The 17,848-nt window shown below is 37.8% G+C and overlaps 1 protein-coding gene across 1 annotated transcript; it reads right to left on the bottom strand.

Moving 5' to 3' along the window:
* Positions 1–4,518: 4,518 nt before the first annotated feature.
* On the bottom strand, positions 4,519–17,848 carry LOC140993386 (uncharacterized). Its single transcript, XM_073462806.1, has 12 exons — positions 17,648–17,848; positions 17,470–17,541; positions 14,519–14,692; positions 13,167–13,364; positions 8,627–8,755; positions 7,869–7,919; positions 7,216–7,266; positions 7,028–7,056; positions 5,832–5,887; positions 5,357–5,736; positions 5,141–5,258; positions 4,519–4,977 (listed from the first exon to the last, which is right to left on the bottom strand). Exons 1-12 carry the CDS (start codon positions 17,846–17,848, stop codon positions 4,847–4,849), a joined length of 1,590 nt encoding a protein of 529 aa, XP_073318907.1. The 3' UTR covers positions 4,519–4,846.

The raw sequence follows: 17,848 nt of genomic DNA, 5'->3' as shown, positions 1-17,848 counted from the left end.
CTGACCTTTCCAAAGAACTGAAACTATCTGTCAGGAGTAAGTAAATCAGTAGTATGACTTTGCATGAGAGCAAAATCACATTAAACACTGAGGCAGAGTAGAAATATATATACATACAAATACAAAGCATCAATAAAATAGGTGTGTGTGTTACCAAGATGAGTGTTGACTGACAGCTCCGGGGTAAGATGCTGTTGTTCATGGTGGTGTTGGACTATTGCAGTTTAATGAAGTAATTGAAACAGAAAACTATGTCTATTGCCAGTTTAAGTGAGGTGATGGTGATATGGATAAGTGTGGGACCAAATATGACAGGTTCGGAGACAGAAACTTGAATTGTTTGAATTATTTTTAAGCTACCATGACCTCTAGAATGAAGCTTTTCATTTCATTCATTGACCTCCAAAATAAAACAGGAAACCAGAGAACACAAACTGGGATTGTAACACATACACAACAGGAAGTTCATAGTTTGTTCACAGATTAAAGTTGTCAGGCATTTTGAGCATACACTCACTGAGAAATTCACTTTTCTCTGGAAACATTTTTCTGGCCATGGCCACTTGATAATTGAGTTTTATTTTGTTTTGTTTTTTTAACAGAACAACATTTATATTGAAATTGTTTGTCATGCTAATCTTCGTCTGGGAAAAAAAAGTTTTTAACTTAATACACGCAGCTTAAAATTCTATGATGGACATATTTATAAACAATTTGCTCAACATTGTTGCTTGCATCATTCATCAAATCATGAATAATCAGGAAATTGTTTTATACACATGGTAGCAGAGAATCATCACATGGAGACACAGTAAAATCTTCAACAGATGTTATATTTGTCTTTTTATGTGTTTTTTTGTTACAAATAAAAACATAATGATAATATGTAGACAGCAGCATGATGACAGCAGCATAGCACTTTACACATCAGCCCCCAAAAATAGAGACACCTTTTGTAGTGGAAATACCACAGAAGCGTGTTTAGGTCTTTATGTCTGTCTGTAGACAGATTTTGTCAGTGTGATAACATCACAACCGTGCAAGATACAATCACAAAAATGTACTGGTGTGTAGTTGAGACAAAAGTTTGAAGATGGGTTAGGCGATTGAGTAGGCCGGAATGAGAGTAGATGTGCGTCGCAGCTGGTGTGATCTTATCACTAGGTGGTTTCTAGTTCTGATTTTAAACAGATATTCATACAGTGCCTGCCAGCATGAGTAGATGTATACAATTTTTAAAATATGTTTTGAAATCAGTTTTTCAGAATTTTCAGTTAAAAGTTTTATAAAATAAGTCTTTCTGCTGTCTGGTCGACCTGATATAAGTCTGAGAGGAAGTTGAAGCATGCAGTCAAACTCATGCCAAACAGTGGTGTTATCAAAGACATCCAATTCCTTACATTTCCTAAATGCTTCGAGGCTTTGTGTAACACAACAACGTCATTCATCCTACACGTGCGCAGCTCATTCTTTGAAATGTACCATCATGCACTGTACCACTACATTTTTCCCATTTTTTTCTTATCTGACATGTTCTTGTTCTTGTCCACAGTCTTGGCCACTGCCATAGTCTTTGCAATGTTAAATGCAACAACATGACATAAGTCTTTTGGGGTGATAAGCATATTGACTACTTATTTGTTTCTGTTAAAGCAAAATACTGATCTACAAATACACTGACAATCTGTTCTGTATATGGATTTTAAATCTTGTTGCTTGTGACATTTCAGGCAGGCACATGTTGCAAAATAATTGCATATAGGCCTGAGTTGTGCAGCCCTTGGAAGAATATTCACACATGAAAGGGGTTGCCCATGTGTCTGATATAACTTGAAATGAAAAACAAAAACATTAACTCTTACATATACTGTTCAACCTTTGGCACATCGAGCAGTGTAGACTGGATTTGATGGTTGTGTTCTGTAGTCTCGTTTTCAGACATGTCTGGCCACATATTACTAACTACAGGGAAAAGCACAAATTATTGTGATTGCTGGGGTATCGAGACATGAACGAGATTGCTGTAGTCAGGGTTTGACAATTGTTACAGCTCTGTCTTGACCTTCAGGAACTTTATAAATAACATCTGATCAGATACAAAGACATCTGAAGCATTCTGATCAACATTCTAATCAACATTCTGACCAAGTTTCTGATTAGATCAAGGATATCATTCGGAATGTGTTTTTAATTGATGGTTCACAAGCAAGGACAACACCATCAATGAGATGTACATGATAGTTTATTGAGGAGGAATATGAGTAAGATGTTGAAGAAGGCAATTGAGTATGAAATATACAAGTACTTGAGTCGAGGCTGCTCCAATTAGAACCTGCCTAAATTGGGAAAGAAACTAGGATCGGGTAGCCACTTCACCAGATTATGTGATGACCAAGAGGATGGAAGGAGAAGCATTTTGAGATTTTCTGAATTGCATATGATGTGTGAGTGACTGGTATGAGCTTAGGTGCATGTCTGGTAAGTACTTTACAGGAATTGGATTGCCAGTTTGGTTGGTATTGCGTTGCTCGTGTATGTAGACCAGGCAGTCTTCTGAGATGACATGGATGGATGGAGATGAGGATTGAATTTAGCAGACGGTGTGGTGAACTCTGAGCACTGAAGGAAACCAAAGAAGGCCAATGGGAATGTTGATTCCGGAGTATGAGCTAAATGGTGAGGTAGGAGTCTAAAACGTAGGGCATTGAAGCGGCGGGACGAGAGATCAGGAGTCAACGTTATCAAAATGAATGGGAATAGATTTTCTTAACCATTTGTGTCCCCAGCAGGAGAGCAGTGATTACGATAGGGGTCGATTGTGAAAACTGATGCAGAGGTTTTTGAAAGAACTCAAGAACTCGGGTGCCCATGTGGCTCAGAACCACCACTGGCTAAAGAAACCCCAAAACTGGCAGAAGGGGCAGCATCAGTGAAGAGTTGAATGTTGTGTGGGCTAGACAATTGTTCTTCATAGAAGAAGGTGATGCCATTCCGGTTTGCCATTAGGTGTTTCCAGGGGCTGTCGAGGGCGACTGTATTGGAAGTGATGGTATGCGGATCCAGTGACAGCAGGCAAGGAAAGTCTGACCAACCTTGAGGAATTATGTGTATGGCAAAGTTCAGATGACCTAGAAGGAAGAGCGGTTGTTGTTTGTGCAGCACATAGGTAAGGAGAAGTAGTTAATGGGAAGATTTATGTGATCAAATTTCCCACTTAAAGCAATGATGGTGCAATTGTAGTTGAGGCACCCTGAGTGGGTGTCCTAAATTGTTGAAGCTGTGCTGCTGCATTGTAGGTGAACTGAATGTGATAGAAACCAGTGCCTCTTAATCAGAAGACCAGTTCAAGGACCAGAGTCAGGTAATCAGCACACTCCTGTCCACGAGCTGGATAAGCTGGACAATATCTCTATATATCTCTAAATATCTCTATATAGAGAGAAACCTTTAGGACTGTGAGCCCTTAGAACGAGTTAGGACTTTAGCATGCATGAGCATGCCTTCGTGACTTTCAATCAGTCTTGGTTGAGAAGTTTGGTCAATGGAAGGAAGGAGTATTTCAGCTAGGTCGATGTATTTACTGGTGAGGATTTGATGTCAAAGTATGTAGAGACGGGAGAGGGTTGAGGAGGAAGTTGCTAGATGGAGGGATCTCTGAAGTCAAGGAAAAGTGAATGTTTCTCGTCAGTGGGATAGGTGCGTAGGGAGGAATTGTAGATGGTGGGAAACTTGGGAGATGGGGAGCCATGAGCTGCTAGGTGCGAGTGCCAACCCGGTGTCAGTAGGGTAAGTCACCCCTCCTTAATAGATGGATTCAGTTCTACAGCATTGTAAATGAGATGATAACTTGGTTTTATTCAATTTTCTGTCTTGGAAAACTTCAAATTTGGTCCCGTAATCATAATAAAAAAATATTCATAATAAGAGTTATACTGTATTATCAAGAAGCTTATTGTAGAAGGTAAACAGTTGTATGTTCTCAAGCTTCTTCTATTTGAGGTATTGATTTGTAATGTCACTAGCTACAGTGTTTGGTGGCAAAGAATCACCTCTTTTGGGATTAACTCACCATCATTGTATTGTGAGTAACATAATCAATAATCAACTTTTGCATTTTCTGCATGTTTCCTTTAAACAGTTGACACACTTGGCTCACAATTTTATTGCCATAAACACATTTGTATATGGAGCATCAACTCCTTTGAAGTGAGGCACCTCTTTGTGTCCAGGACAAGCTAAACGCCACATCCCAAGGTCCATGTGTTTATTTCCTAAGAGTAATTCATAAGTCATGTAACCGCAAACAGACATTGTAGACCATTTTGTATTTGTGTACCCATGATGGAATTAGAGGATACATTGTATTTTGGAACAAACATGCTGTTCAAAGTAATCTATGTAACACGTTGATTTAATTTGGCTTGATTCCCTGTGTTGTGGAAGAACAAAAACAAGGACCTAATCAGATTAAGAATGGCTAAAAGTTTAAAGTTTAACAAAAAAATGCGACAAAAGGAATGTGGGAGTGAGTTCTTTTTTTAATTCAATTAATTATTTTCCATTCACAAACTGACTCTGAAATTAGAATCAGAAATTGGCGACTTTATTCATCCAAGGAGAGAAAATTGGTCACATTAAAGTTTCTTCATACAAGAACATAAATGTAATAACATATAATTTATTTTTTGTAAAGTATACATATAGAATAAACAATATAGTCTTATATAAAATAAATAAAAATAGAATTAAAAGAATAAAAGAATATAATAAAAAAAATATTTGCTTTTTAATATTTATAATAATATATAGAGAGAATAAGAAATAGGAATATGTTACATTATGTACATCATGTGAAAGTTCCTGTTTCCGTTGGAGAATGACAGGGCGCCCCAAAACTTGCTGGTGAATTTATACACTCCCCCTTATGTCCTGGAGTCACACTCCATCCGGATCGGGAGTGTTGACCTCTTGCAGAGTCTTTATTCAGACAAAGACAAACAAAAAACAAATTGATGTATCAGATTAGATGTTTATTACAAATTCTGCCTATTATTCATGCTTTAGCTCATAGATATGTCAAAGAGAGCCTGCTGAAGTATGACCTTAATCTTTACCTTGCAGCCAATATAAAAATACCCACCAATGAAATGTAGATTCTCCAGAAATTTGGATTTATGTGCCATCACCAGGTCATGATGCTCTGTATCCAGCCTCTTCCCCACAGGACTGCTCCTTACTTTACCCCACTCCTTCTCAGTCTACATACAACACACAGTATAAAAACACAAAATGTTGTTAGTGCCCACAGACGATCAACCATCTAAGTCCTGCTTTTGCCTAGCAAATGATTTCTCACCATATCCTTGAAGGCCTCCCCTTTGTAATAGGTCTTGGATGCTGGATACTCTATTCCCTTGTCACACAGCTGCTTCAGGCTTGACGCCACCACATGCAGCTCCTCTCCATCGTAGGCATAGATCTTTTCATCCTCACAGGTCATGAGAATGAGCTGATCACACGGGCATGAGGTCCCCTCAACTACACCTACAACCTGCATGCTTACTACCTCAGGAAGGTAGAATTTTCCCCATCCATTCACCACTTTATCTTTGTTTTTGTAAATGGTGTCATCAAGGCCTGCTAACTTCAATGTGGCACCAGCTGGATTCTTTAAGACGGAAGTCTCGCCTTTGAATTTGGACACAAGGTCTGACACTGATGTAAGGTAATCTGGACCTGCAACACGTCATGCGAGAGGAGTTTAATAAACCATAAAAATACTTAACAGAGCAGGTTTTATGATGTGTGAGGAAGAGATGTGTGTAGTCTACCTGTCTTTCCGTTGCACTGCAGGAAGAGATATAAAACAAACTGCTGACCTGGCAATCTAAATTGTAGAAAAGAAAACAATGTTGGAGCCTTTAATTACACAAGCAGACTAATATTTCTCTGCACAAATAAAGTCTGCAATTCAATCAATGTGCTCCAGTCCTCTGTTTGTCCCCTTGTAAGTTGGCTGTTCTCAAGCTGAGAAGCACCTGATTCAACTGCATATTTCTGGAAGATGTCTGGAAACAAAGTGTAAACCAACATGACGACACCCATTAGTTTGTGGACTACCATTTTGTAGCCTCAAGTTTGGCATCATTGCCATCACCATTTTTTGAAGCCAGAGGTGAATGTGGTATGCTTTGTGTTATACTTCTTATGTTTCCTGCATCCCCTCTCTTTCCTTGACCCTGAAATTGTTCCCCCTCTGCCATCTAGGACGATCTTCCAATCCCTTAAATGCACCTCGAGGAGAGAAGAGGCTTTTTTGAACCATCAGCCATCTGGGACCTAATCTCTGTCTTTTTCACTGCCTCCTTTTTCTTATACTGGCCCTTTATCCAGCCCCTCAGCTCATCCTCTCTCTGAAACAAGACATTTTAGCTCCTGTGTCTGAAAAATAACTTGTGGTTTACAGAGTTTCCTGTTGAACAGTAGCTCTACTTGTTGCTTAGCTAGTTAGCTCAGTCAGCCGTGCCGCTAGTGGTCCTGTCAGCTGACCCTGCTCAGGACTGGGAGCTCAGAGCACCAAGGGAGTATTTGGTGATAACACCAACACAGGAGCGTTTCAGAAGGTTTTCAGGCCTGAGGTGGGAGGACCTAGGGGTGAATTTCACACTAACCGAGCTTACAAGCTAATGGCATCAAATGTTACACTAAGCAGCAGTTAGCTGTTAGTTTGAGATCAGAGTTCTGGTCAGAGCTGCTGTAAATTGCCTTGGTACGAATAGATAGTGTGAGCAGGTGGCTGGGCGTCTTCCTGTACTTCATTGGTGTGCTGTGCCTGCAGCAGAGGGCCAGTAAATGAGCTGATGCAGTCTGAAACCTGAACCTTTTCCTTATACGGATTACATTTACATACATTTTGCTTATTATAAGATCACCCATCATTGTAAAATTATATATGATAGAAAATAAGGGAGATAATAGTAAGTCCCCTTAAAAACCTCCCTGAACAGAACAGAAAACAGGTTCTTACATCACTGGCCCATCAGACATTTTGGCTCTCTGTCATCAGAAAACAAAATGTGTATTGTTAGCATATAGCACATATAGCTCCTTATAGGTCAAATACAGGGATGTTTATAGGATGTCACACACAGTTACATTATTCAGTATTTAGCTCACAGCACTGAAAATAATTGAAAATAAACAGGAGTTGCTTACTTTTCTGTCGCTTGGACCTCCATCCATTTTAGGTGTAGACTTGTAGCAAGCCTTTAAATTAAACAGATCAACAGAGACATTTTTAATTTCAAAAATTTAATTCAAAGGCATAATTTTATTATATTTACAATATTAATAAAGTAATAATACAAACCCAACAATATTTATTTTTCCCATAACTGAATAAACAAGCTCTTCTCAGAGGAAAATAAGGTCCCCAGAACACTGTTCTGTTCACAGCTAGAGAGGTGGCAGGGTCCGCCACATACAAACAAAGTAAAACTGTATGAAATTGTTCCTTAAGGTCAGTTTGTTTATTCAGTCATGAAAACAAAGTTTGTTTATTTAGTTTGATTAGTAACAACAAAAAAATCAATCAGTGAAGATTTTTCTCTTCTGATTAAAAACTTTCCCAAGGGAGGTCGCGTGATGCAGCGAGGAAAGACAGACGCGCCACAGAGGGCTCCCGACAACAGCCAGTTAAAATTATCCTTTTACTTACTTCTTCCACCCAAGCTCCTAACCAAAGTTGATGTTTATCACCATTAATGTTTGAACAGAGACAGATACTTAAAATGCAAATATATAAATGAAAATGTGGAGAAAATGCTAAATCTTTAAAGGTTATTAAACAAACGTAAAGGAGTAGTTACCATAGCTGAAGAGCAGTATTTGTCGTCTTCAAGGTCGTGATCAGCTGTCACCTGTTGGAAACAGGTGAGGCACCTATAAAGGTGAGGGCACATCCAGCCCCGCCCACAAAACTATTCATAACATATATTTGCTGATATGTAAATGGGGGTGTTGTATGGAAGAGTATTAGGGCCAGCGATGAGGGGAACAAATGAGAGGAGGAAGGTTTTTTTTTTTTTATTATGCACTTCAAGAACAAAGTTGAAATACAATTTCGTGAATTCTTGATTTCTGTGTTACTAAAGCCGATTCTGAAGTACAGTTTCAGCAGTTCATCTACACAAGGCATTTTGTTGAGGCAGTCATGTGCTGTTTGATTTAGTCTGAAAAGGTCGACTTTAATCTTGAAATGTCAACTTTATTCTCATCTCGACATTTCGACTTTTTTCTTGAAGTGCATAATGACAATAAAAAAAACTTCCTCGTGACATTTTTTCTCACCCCTGGCCCCAATACTCTTCCGTAGTTTTGTTTGTTGTTTTAATGAATTACATTAAAATGATCACAGCCGAGTAGGAAGTCGTTCTTCCGCCTCCGGTGTACTTTACGTCAAGTCAGAGTGTGGGAGCGACACGGACGACACAAAGGTTTTGCAGCTCTCTGTCACTCTACGTGGACAGTAACTGCCAGTTACTACCTAAAATAGGCTGAAGTATTACAGCTTACATGTGAGCCAAAACTTGAGACACAATACATGACTTTGATATAAGCTACTTACCATCAACCCAATGTTTACTTTCGTCAGCCATGTTTCAGCGTCATATGACGTCCGCTCGGCAATTCGTGTGCCAATTTTTTCCCAGGCTGTCCGAGCTGCTACTTGAGGCGGACACTCAGGTGAATTTTCCTGATTGGAAAAATGTTTCAATTTTTTTCGACAGCACATGATCGCAACGCAATTATATGTTCTGACCTCAATGAATACCTCAGTGTTTTACTGGCTCACATGAGAGCACCCCTAACTGCTTGTACTGTGTTCATTTTTTATATGTACCTTTGTCTCCCTCTAGCGGTAGAACTCATCGTTAAGCAATGTGTTTTTTCTTTTTCTTCTTTATCTTAAATCAGTGGTCTTTCTCTTGAATGTATGGTTTATAGTTATGTTAAACGAATATTTAAATGTAGGCTGTTCTTTTTTAAATTGCTGTGTTAAGGACAATGGCAAATACATACAAATAACTAAAAACATAAACAATGCATGTCCCAGGGTTAGAGTCAAATCCAAGAAGTCCAACAAAGCCCTGAATTCAAAAGTCAAAATCATAATACCAACTTCGATGCAGGTCCAGCTTTAGGTCACCCTCTGACCCTTACAAGAGGGCACTATAGTCCATTGTGGTTTGAGCTCTTATCATTCAGTATTGATTGAAAGAGGGAATAAGGTGAACCCAGGCTGTGGATGTGTCTGAAATCATTACCTACCCAATATATAGTGGACTATAAAGCGAGTTTGCCATTTTTTAGTGCTGTCCGAATGTATAGTGTGATTTATCATATCCTATATAGTTGCCTCAAAGTTTCACACAATGCATTGTAAAAAGTAGTGTACAACCGATGGTCATTAACCAAGAATTATATACCATCATGCATTGTGCTAGAAGGGAAAAAAATGATCCGAGCAGTGTCCAAAAGTGTTTTTTGTTTGTTTGTTTTGTTTTGTTTTGGACCGATGAGCTCACTATATAGTCTTTCAGAACTTTGACTTATTAAAAGATATTTCATTGTTACTGCTGACTGCGGCTAAATTCAGCTACACCTTCTCTAATTGCTTATTTCCAACTAGGTTTACATTAGATTCTTTCACAAAACCTCCAACTAATGCAAAATTCGATGTTGAGTGATGTGTGTACAATATTAACTGCTAGTGTTTACTATAATGGCACAACATAACTAAACTAGAGGCATTCTTACAGTGGGGTCACATCAACCTGGCAAAGTACTCAAAACTGCTCCTGTAGTAGGTCCTGCTATAGGTGTCACCGGGACTATTTTGCCCTGATGAAAGACACACACAGAGAAAATACTAACAGCCATCACAGCGCTGGCTGTTAATGTTTTCACCTTATCAGTCTGTTTGTCGGTGAGCAAAGGTTACGACATGATGACGTCAGATGATCTCCTTTAATTTGTTGTTATAGCGGTCGTACATAAATGTGGTTTAACGCAAATTAAGAAACATTCCATTTGATGAAATTATTCAGAAGAAAAAAATACATATATACCACAACAAATACAATAATATGTGCTTCTCTCTGTGTTTGGTCAGTAATATCTGGCCAGACATGTCTGAAAACAAGACTACAGAAGAGAACCATCAAATCCAGTCAACACTGGCCAAATAAATAAGTGTAGATTTTTGTTTCTATGTACCAAAAAACTGGAGTTATATCAGACACATGTGCAACCCCTTACACAATTAAACACTCTTAAAGGTGCTGCAAAGCTCAGGTCTATTACAAATGCAACATGTTCCTACCAGAAAAGTGTCATGAGCAGCGAGACTTAAAGGGGCACTATTTAGTTTTGGAAAAGAAATTTAAACTCCTGTTTTTAATTTTTACAATAGGTCGTTCTCAGATGAAAATAAGGTCCCCAGAACACTGTTTAAAGCTAGAAAGGCAGCAGGGTCCACCAATATACAAACAAAAGTAAAACTACGTAGTGCTTCTTTAAAATCTATAGTCCGCTATTTGTTCCTGTTTTCAAGACACAAGGTCAGATGTGATACTGCTTGTCAGTTCACATGATTTAAACCATAGACACCACTAGCAATTGTGGTTCAGACACCGCTTTAATGTGGGCAACAAAGAAAGATAATCAGGGCAGTGGTAAGTACAGACAATGCATGGACAATTCCTGATTATCGATGATTTGATGAATGATCTAAGCAACAATGTTGAGTAAAATGTGTTTACAACATATGTCCATCATAGAAATGGAGGCTGTGTGTATTCCATTCAAAAATTGTTTTTCCAGAGGAAGGTTAGGATTGCAATTGATTTCAATCTAAATGATCTTGTTCAGTTAAAAAAATCGAGAGACAAGTATCAGGTCTGAAGGTTACACAAAAATACCCTCAGAGGTTTTTGGTAAGGTCTTTTTAAACATGGCCTTTACAGAACGTTTTCTTCAAAATAGGGAACCTTTAGGGGACATTTCCTGAAGATTACCTGTTTTATTATTCAGTCCCCCTCCACTGAATATATTTAATCAAGTCAAAGAATCAAAAGTTGAAAAAGAAGGTGCTGGACTAAAGCGGTGTCTGTCTAAGAAAAAGAAGAAGCTGATTAATCAGTTGATTAAGTTGATACTACCACCTGAGTGTAGCTGTACCTTTAATATCCAGTCTTCTTGTTTTATGAAAATAATAGAAGGCCCATAAAATGTAGGCTACTTTGAAAATCAATGGGATCATGCCGTTAGAGACATTCGGGAACATCAAACTGAAGATTTATATGAAAAGCCCCCCCCCCCAAAAAAAACAAAACAAAACAAGAACAGAACAGAAACAAACAACAAAGGTTCTCGTGCAAGATTTGTTTCATGTGGGACCAATGTACATGTAAATGCAAAGGACTTCTTCTTTCAGTTCTGTCAAGGCAACCACTATCTGTGTCACATGTCACAAATCGATTCAGAGGTACCACAAAAACCATCCATGTCCCAGAAAACACGTGTCCACAAGCTGTGTGAAAGAAGACCTTGGGAGCTTGTGGTACATTTTCCCAGCGTTTGAAGTTTCAAGTTTGTCACCGTGGGAAAACTTGTGAGTTTTTGACAGCGTTGTTTAAAGTTCCCAAAAGTCATATTTTAGTTAAGTAAGTAAAGTAAGTATATTGTATTTTTAAAAAATACGTTAATTTAAAAATTCACTAATTTAACGAGTAACTAATCGTATCAAATTAATGTAGTGAGTTAAGAGTACGATATTTGCTTCCGAAATGTTGTGGAGTGGAAGTATAAAGTTGAAAAAAAATTGAAAATAATCAAGTAAAGCCTGAGTACCTCAAAATTGTACTTGAGTACAGTACTTGAGTAAATGTACTTAGCTGCACTCCATCACTGGTATTTCTCAGAAGTCCTTGAACATGATAGATAAACACAGTTCTAAAGCACTCTAGATGAGATGATATCTTGACCTAAACAAATCTTTATCTTATTTGCTGTCTTGAAGTACTGCAAAATTTTGTCCCAAACTCAAATGAAAAATTGTTGGGTTTCAGACACTGGCAAATAATTACTTCTTCAGATGAGGTTTTGGGATATAAAATTAACAAAATGATGAGTTTACATTACAATTATTTTATTATGAATGACATGAAAAAATACATTAATTTGTTTTTCATTTTCAAACAGTTGACACACATTTGTAATACAATTTTTGCCGTGATTACATTTGTACTTGTTACCTTACAGTAGTATGTAGCTGGACCATGAATAATTTGTGATGATAAAGCAGGATATATTTAGAGCGCTGATCATATAACTTTTACATCCTAAACACGCCTGAAGCGTCACAAAGAAGATTTTACCAAAAGAATAACTTTTAAAATAATAATCAAAGTATGGATCTCCCTAAGGGTCGGCTAAGCCGCGTTATTATGGATCAAACACACCGACCTCTTCGGCCTCTTTCCTGGTCTGCTGCTGCTCTTTTCACTGTCATTCATCCTCTTCCCTGTCAGAATGTCTCTGGTCTCGTTAGGTAGAGCGTACAGGCCAGTTGTCTGCTGCCACTGGGCTGCCCTCCTGCTTGTTTGCTCTACCTTACAAGCCCAGAGACACTGCAGCTGTGACAGCCAAAGTGGTCGGTGTATTTACTGGGGAAAGTACGGCAGAGGAGAAAACTATTAAAGGGATCACAAAACATATTTGCGAGGTAATACAAAAGTAGTCCCAAAAACTTTTTCACAGAATTTTTTACATCCAATAATTTCTGCTTTTTAAAATTAAACTTGTGGGGTGTAGAATTCTTTATCCCATTTAAATTCCACCTTGCTCAAATAATGTCTGAGCTCTTTCAAGACGCTGTTTTTAGCCCTCTGCCTGTTCTCATCTGTGCACGTCTGAGATGTTTGCTGCACTAGCTCTCTCATTTCTTTCTCATTTTTAAGCAAGTTGCTCACGCTTTCAGCTTCAGCACAGTTGCCATAGGACCACAACTGTTTTTCACTTGTTGTCAAACCAAACAAATTCCCACATGACCTGCATGGATCCATTTGTTTAACTCGTCTGAGGCTGAACCCCTGACACCTGACCTGCTCTGGAAGTCTGATGGTTCCATCAAAATATGGCTTCTTCCTTTTCTTAGATGGATAGTAGGTCATCACTGCATCAGCTACGTGACTGTCCCAAGTGCTGAGACAGCACACAGCAACAATGATTCGGCCAGGATTACGGCCAGAAGTGGACATGGAGACTCCGTAGTACCTGACTGAATCTTCTGCAGTGTTCTTCTGAGAGACACAGACGGTGGAGGAGACTAGATCATTTGATGCACCCAGCCTCTTGATGAGCTCTCGAAGCTTGTGTATTATTTGATTTTCATTTTGTTGTCCAGTGAGGAGTACAATCTGTAAGAAATCACGAATGTTATCAAGCTGCTGTTATTCCTACTGATGCAGTATTATTTACTGAGTCATGCTTGATTTTGTGCAATGTTATGAAGTATATCAGTGATGGCCAACTGGCAGCCCTGCAGGACACATCTGGCGCACTGAAGCTTCCCATCAGGCTTGCAGATCATCTGTTAAGTCTGTTAAAGTCTGTTAAGGGAAAAAACTGCTGGGCTGCCAATGCATTCACTTTGAGACCTATGCAACAGACACTTTACACATGCTTTCACAGCACATTTCCATGTTTTTTAGGACTCTGTTGTTCACACTGATACCCAATGGTGTCCAACTGAGACCACATTGAAAATCTTTATATTTTTAAGTAACTTGGAAATTAATATCAAAGTTTGAGGATTCAGAAACATTTCAAAAAACTAGACCAAAGAAGACAAAAGGAGTCCTGACTCCACAGTCACCTGACCTAAACCCCACTGGACATTTATAGGGGCATTCTGTGACATCACAAGAAGCTTTATTAGAAAACTGTCAAGCCATGCTGCGATAACATGGGTCATTTCAAGAAATAAGTTCTGTGGCAAACAAGTTTATGATGCTTAGACATTTTTGTTCAACAGGATAATTTTTCACAAATGAAGATTTTATGATTTTTGCAGAGTAAATGAAATCACCAGAAGTGAAAAGTAATGTTAAGCTGCAAACTAACTACATCGCAGTTGTATGGCTTCACATCATCACCACTAACTTTACTATAAATTAATAAATCTACAAGTTGTAAAATTAGAGTTAGAATAGTTTGCAACTAAAGTCGGCCTGTAAAGACAGACTAGCGAGTAGATGATTCTCCATGTTTGGCTTGTAACATTTAATACCCCGTAACAACTAACCTTGGCTTGGGCTCTCAGACTTTTGGACTTGATGACCCCTGATGTACATTAATATAATCTGTGGTATTTGAAGATGCGTAGTTGAAGTGTGAGTTCTATACAACTTGATAAGAAATAGTTATGGTATCTTTTGACAGACTATAAACTTACCATGTCCAGCACACACGAAAATGGACTCCGCTTGGGTAGCTGGGAGGAGTAGCATTTAAAAGGCCCAGGGTAGTGGTCCCTCAATGCATTCAACATTTCATCATCACTCACAATCTCTTTAGGGATATATCGTGGTTTGTTAATTTCTCCCAAAAAGAAGATGCTGTGCAGAATCTGTTATGTCAAAAAACACATAAAAATAGATATCACTTTCTGTGTTGAATATAACAGAGAAGCGTAATGTGAACAGCTACATTATGACACAGTGAAAAACAGGCATTTTAATTTTCAAAAGTTCAGAACAGTTACCATCGGACATACCTCGTCCACTAACACTGAAGGATGTCTCCCACTTTGTTCAACCATTTCAGTGATAATCAGGAGAGCGTTGCATCTGAAAGGGTCATCTTCCATAAATTCGACAGCAACTTTTTCCCTAAAATATTAACAGTGATGGAATGTACATTTACTCAAATACTGCACTCAGGTACAATTTTGAGGTACTTGTACTTTACTTGAGAATTACCATTTTCTGCTACTTCATACTTTCACCTCACTACATTTTGGAGGCAAATGTTATACTTTTTACTCCACTACATCTATTTAATAACTTTAGTTACTAGTTACATTGCAGATTACATACTTAAGTACATTTATGTTACATACTTTCAACTTTTACTCAAGTACTATTCATATGGGTGACTTTGACTTTTACCAAAGCAATATTTTAACACAATATCTGTACTTTTACTCAAGTATGACTTTTGGGTACTTTTTACAACACTCAATATTCATAATAATAATAAAAAATTTAAAAAAAGTATTTAAAAAAAAAGCAGAATGAAGCGGTAACCACTTGTGGTTAAGAGAATCAGTTTACTTACGTTGTTGTTTTTCCATTTGCAGTAGCCTGATGCAATTGGAAATAATGCACAACATATTACAACAAAACCAGAAATTAAATTAGCAATGTAAAATTGAATGATAATGACATAATATTGCATTAATATAATATTGACAAAGGAAGCAATGTAAGTCAGCTACTCACCATTATAAATGATCGCTAAATGAAACGGAAAGAAGGAAGAGAAGCCCCTCGCATGATTAAAAACACACCATATCTGGTATCATCAAATGTCAGATGCTAAACTCTTGAAATAAAAGCTGTTTCCACCAACAACAGGTCAGACATTGCCTCTGAAAATACGAAAAGAGACCAACGTGAATGCAGAAATACTTGATGAAACACTTGATGATTTATCTCTTGCGCAAGTGTGTGTATGGTATGTGTGGTTATGTTGCTAGAAGTGATTCCACTAAACAGCAGCAAAAACAAAAAAACCCTTAAGTAAACTGAAAGTAGCAATGAGAAAGTTGCTAATGCAGTGACAACTAATTTAACCATGGGCACTAAGAAAGAAACCTGTGTAATGATTTCACGTTTAATCCCTCTAATGCAATTGTAAATTAGTATGCACGATACATGGTTTTAGAGAAATACTGCAATATCATCTGATTTTTCAGCAGTGACTTTCAAATACAAATGTGAAAACAATTTTCATAAATCTTTGTTGAATCAAAACCAAGTATTTTTTCACTGATGTGTTTTTGTCTTTTGTGTTTTTGATACTTTTGAGCGAAATAGGTGAGATGTTGCTGCCAAATTATCCTCCACAATTTCTTCTGTTGTGTTTGTTGGGCCCAATTTTGCTGTTATATGTAGCGAATGGAGGTATATTACCAAGTGAACTCTCATTGTATTCATTGAAACTCATATCTTGTGGTATGTCAGTGTTCAGGCTCCATGAGCAGAATTTCACCGGGAATAGTATATTTTTCATCTCTTATGTCCCACTTTTGCAACCATTTATTCTATATTCAACTATTATCAACTTATTCATTCTTTAAGCCAGAAACATTAGGAATTGTATGCAACTCATCAGCCCCATTCATAGTAATTGATTCTTTCTCACTGTTTTGATACCGTCTTCCTACTCCTTCAGCTACTTCTTTATACAAATCCAAGCCAGCAATGTAGTTTAGCCCCCAACTAGTACTCAAGCCGCAGAATTTAGCTCCTAGTCTATTGTATATTTTGCATCCTTCATTCTCGCCCCACTACTATGAGTCTTCATAGTCCTTCATATGTGACGTCCAAGAAATTAAAGCCAGCAATGCAGTCTAGCATCAGCTTTTCAACAACCCTTCAAATTTTTCTTATCTTCCATACATGACTGGTATTATTGTCATTTTTAACTTTCTTCAGAAATAGTCTTTTCTAGTTGTCTTCTGATGTCCTTCTCTTTAGCTACTCAACCTATGTCACTATAGCTATATGGTGGGTTTATACAATAGTAAAGAATCACTTCTTGAGACGAGGTTTCAGGAGATGAAATCAAAACAACATCACCATAATTTTATTGTGAATAACATAATCAATACATCAACTTTTGCATCTTCTGCATGCATCATTCAAACAGTGAACACATATTTGTATCTGTATTGTCACAGTCGTAAGTAGCTGGACCATTAATAATTAATGATGATGAAGCAGGATATATTTACAGCTCTGATCACATGAATGTCATGTCCATAAAAAATACGTTTTTACTAAAAAACAAATCGGTCATTTTATAATAACTCTAACAATTGTACAAATTAAATGTTTATTATTATATGCTAAAATCAAATTAAATTATAATTAAATTATAATTATTATTAAATTATATGCTCAATACACAATTGATATGAGATTGCGTGTATGAGCTCAAAGTCTTTCTTGAAGTAAACATACCATTATTACCATTGATGTCGCATTTAATTGGATGTTTGTAACAAATCCTGCCTCTTACACATGCATGAGCTCAAAGAGAACCTCTTTACATATGACCTTAATCTTTAAATCAAGTGGATTTTAGATTCTCCAAGAATTTGGACTTATGTTTCTGCACCAGGTCATGATGCTCTGTATCCAGCCTCTTCCCCGCAGGACTGCTCCTTACTTTATCCCAGTCCTTCTTGGTCTTCATGCAACACACAAGATTAAAACAAACAAAAAGTTGTTAGTGCCAACAGAAGATCAATCATCAAAGCCCTGCTTGTGCCCAGCAAACAACTGTAACCTCTCACCATATCCTTGAAGGCCTCCCCTTTGTAATAGCTCTTGGACGCTGGATACTCTATTCCCTTGTCACACAGCTGCTTCAGGCTTGAAGCCACCACATGCAGCTCCTCTCCATCGTAGGCATAGATCTCTCTGTCCTCACAGGTCATCAGAACGAGCTGGTCACATGGGCACGAGGTCCCCTCCACTAAACCTACAACCTGCAT

This window comes from Pagrus major, chromosome 3 (genome assembly GCF_040436345.1).
Source record: "Pagrus major chromosome 3, Pma_NU_1.0".
Lineage (NCBI taxonomy): Eukaryota > Metazoa > Chordata > Actinopteri > Spariformes > Sparidae > Pagrus > Pagrus major.
The sequence above is the reverse complement of the archived record's forward strand: the minus strand, read 5'-3'. Positions and strand labels throughout refer to the sequence as shown.

Bases quoted from the DNA above. Each gene is read 5' to 3' on its own strand.
- LOC140993386 (XM_073462806.1), bottom strand. From the start codon at position 17,848: ATGCAGGTTGTAGGTTTAGTGGAGGGGACCTCGTGCCCATGTGACCAG. The intron at 5,737-5,831 runs GTAGACTACACA...GACGTGTTGCAG, and splicing joins GCAGTGCAACGGAAAGACAG to GTCCAGATTACCTTACATCA. The intron at 4,978-5,140 runs GTGGGTATTTTT...GTCTGAATAAAG, and splicing joins GGAGAATCTACATTTCATTG to ACTCTGCAAGAGGTCAACAC.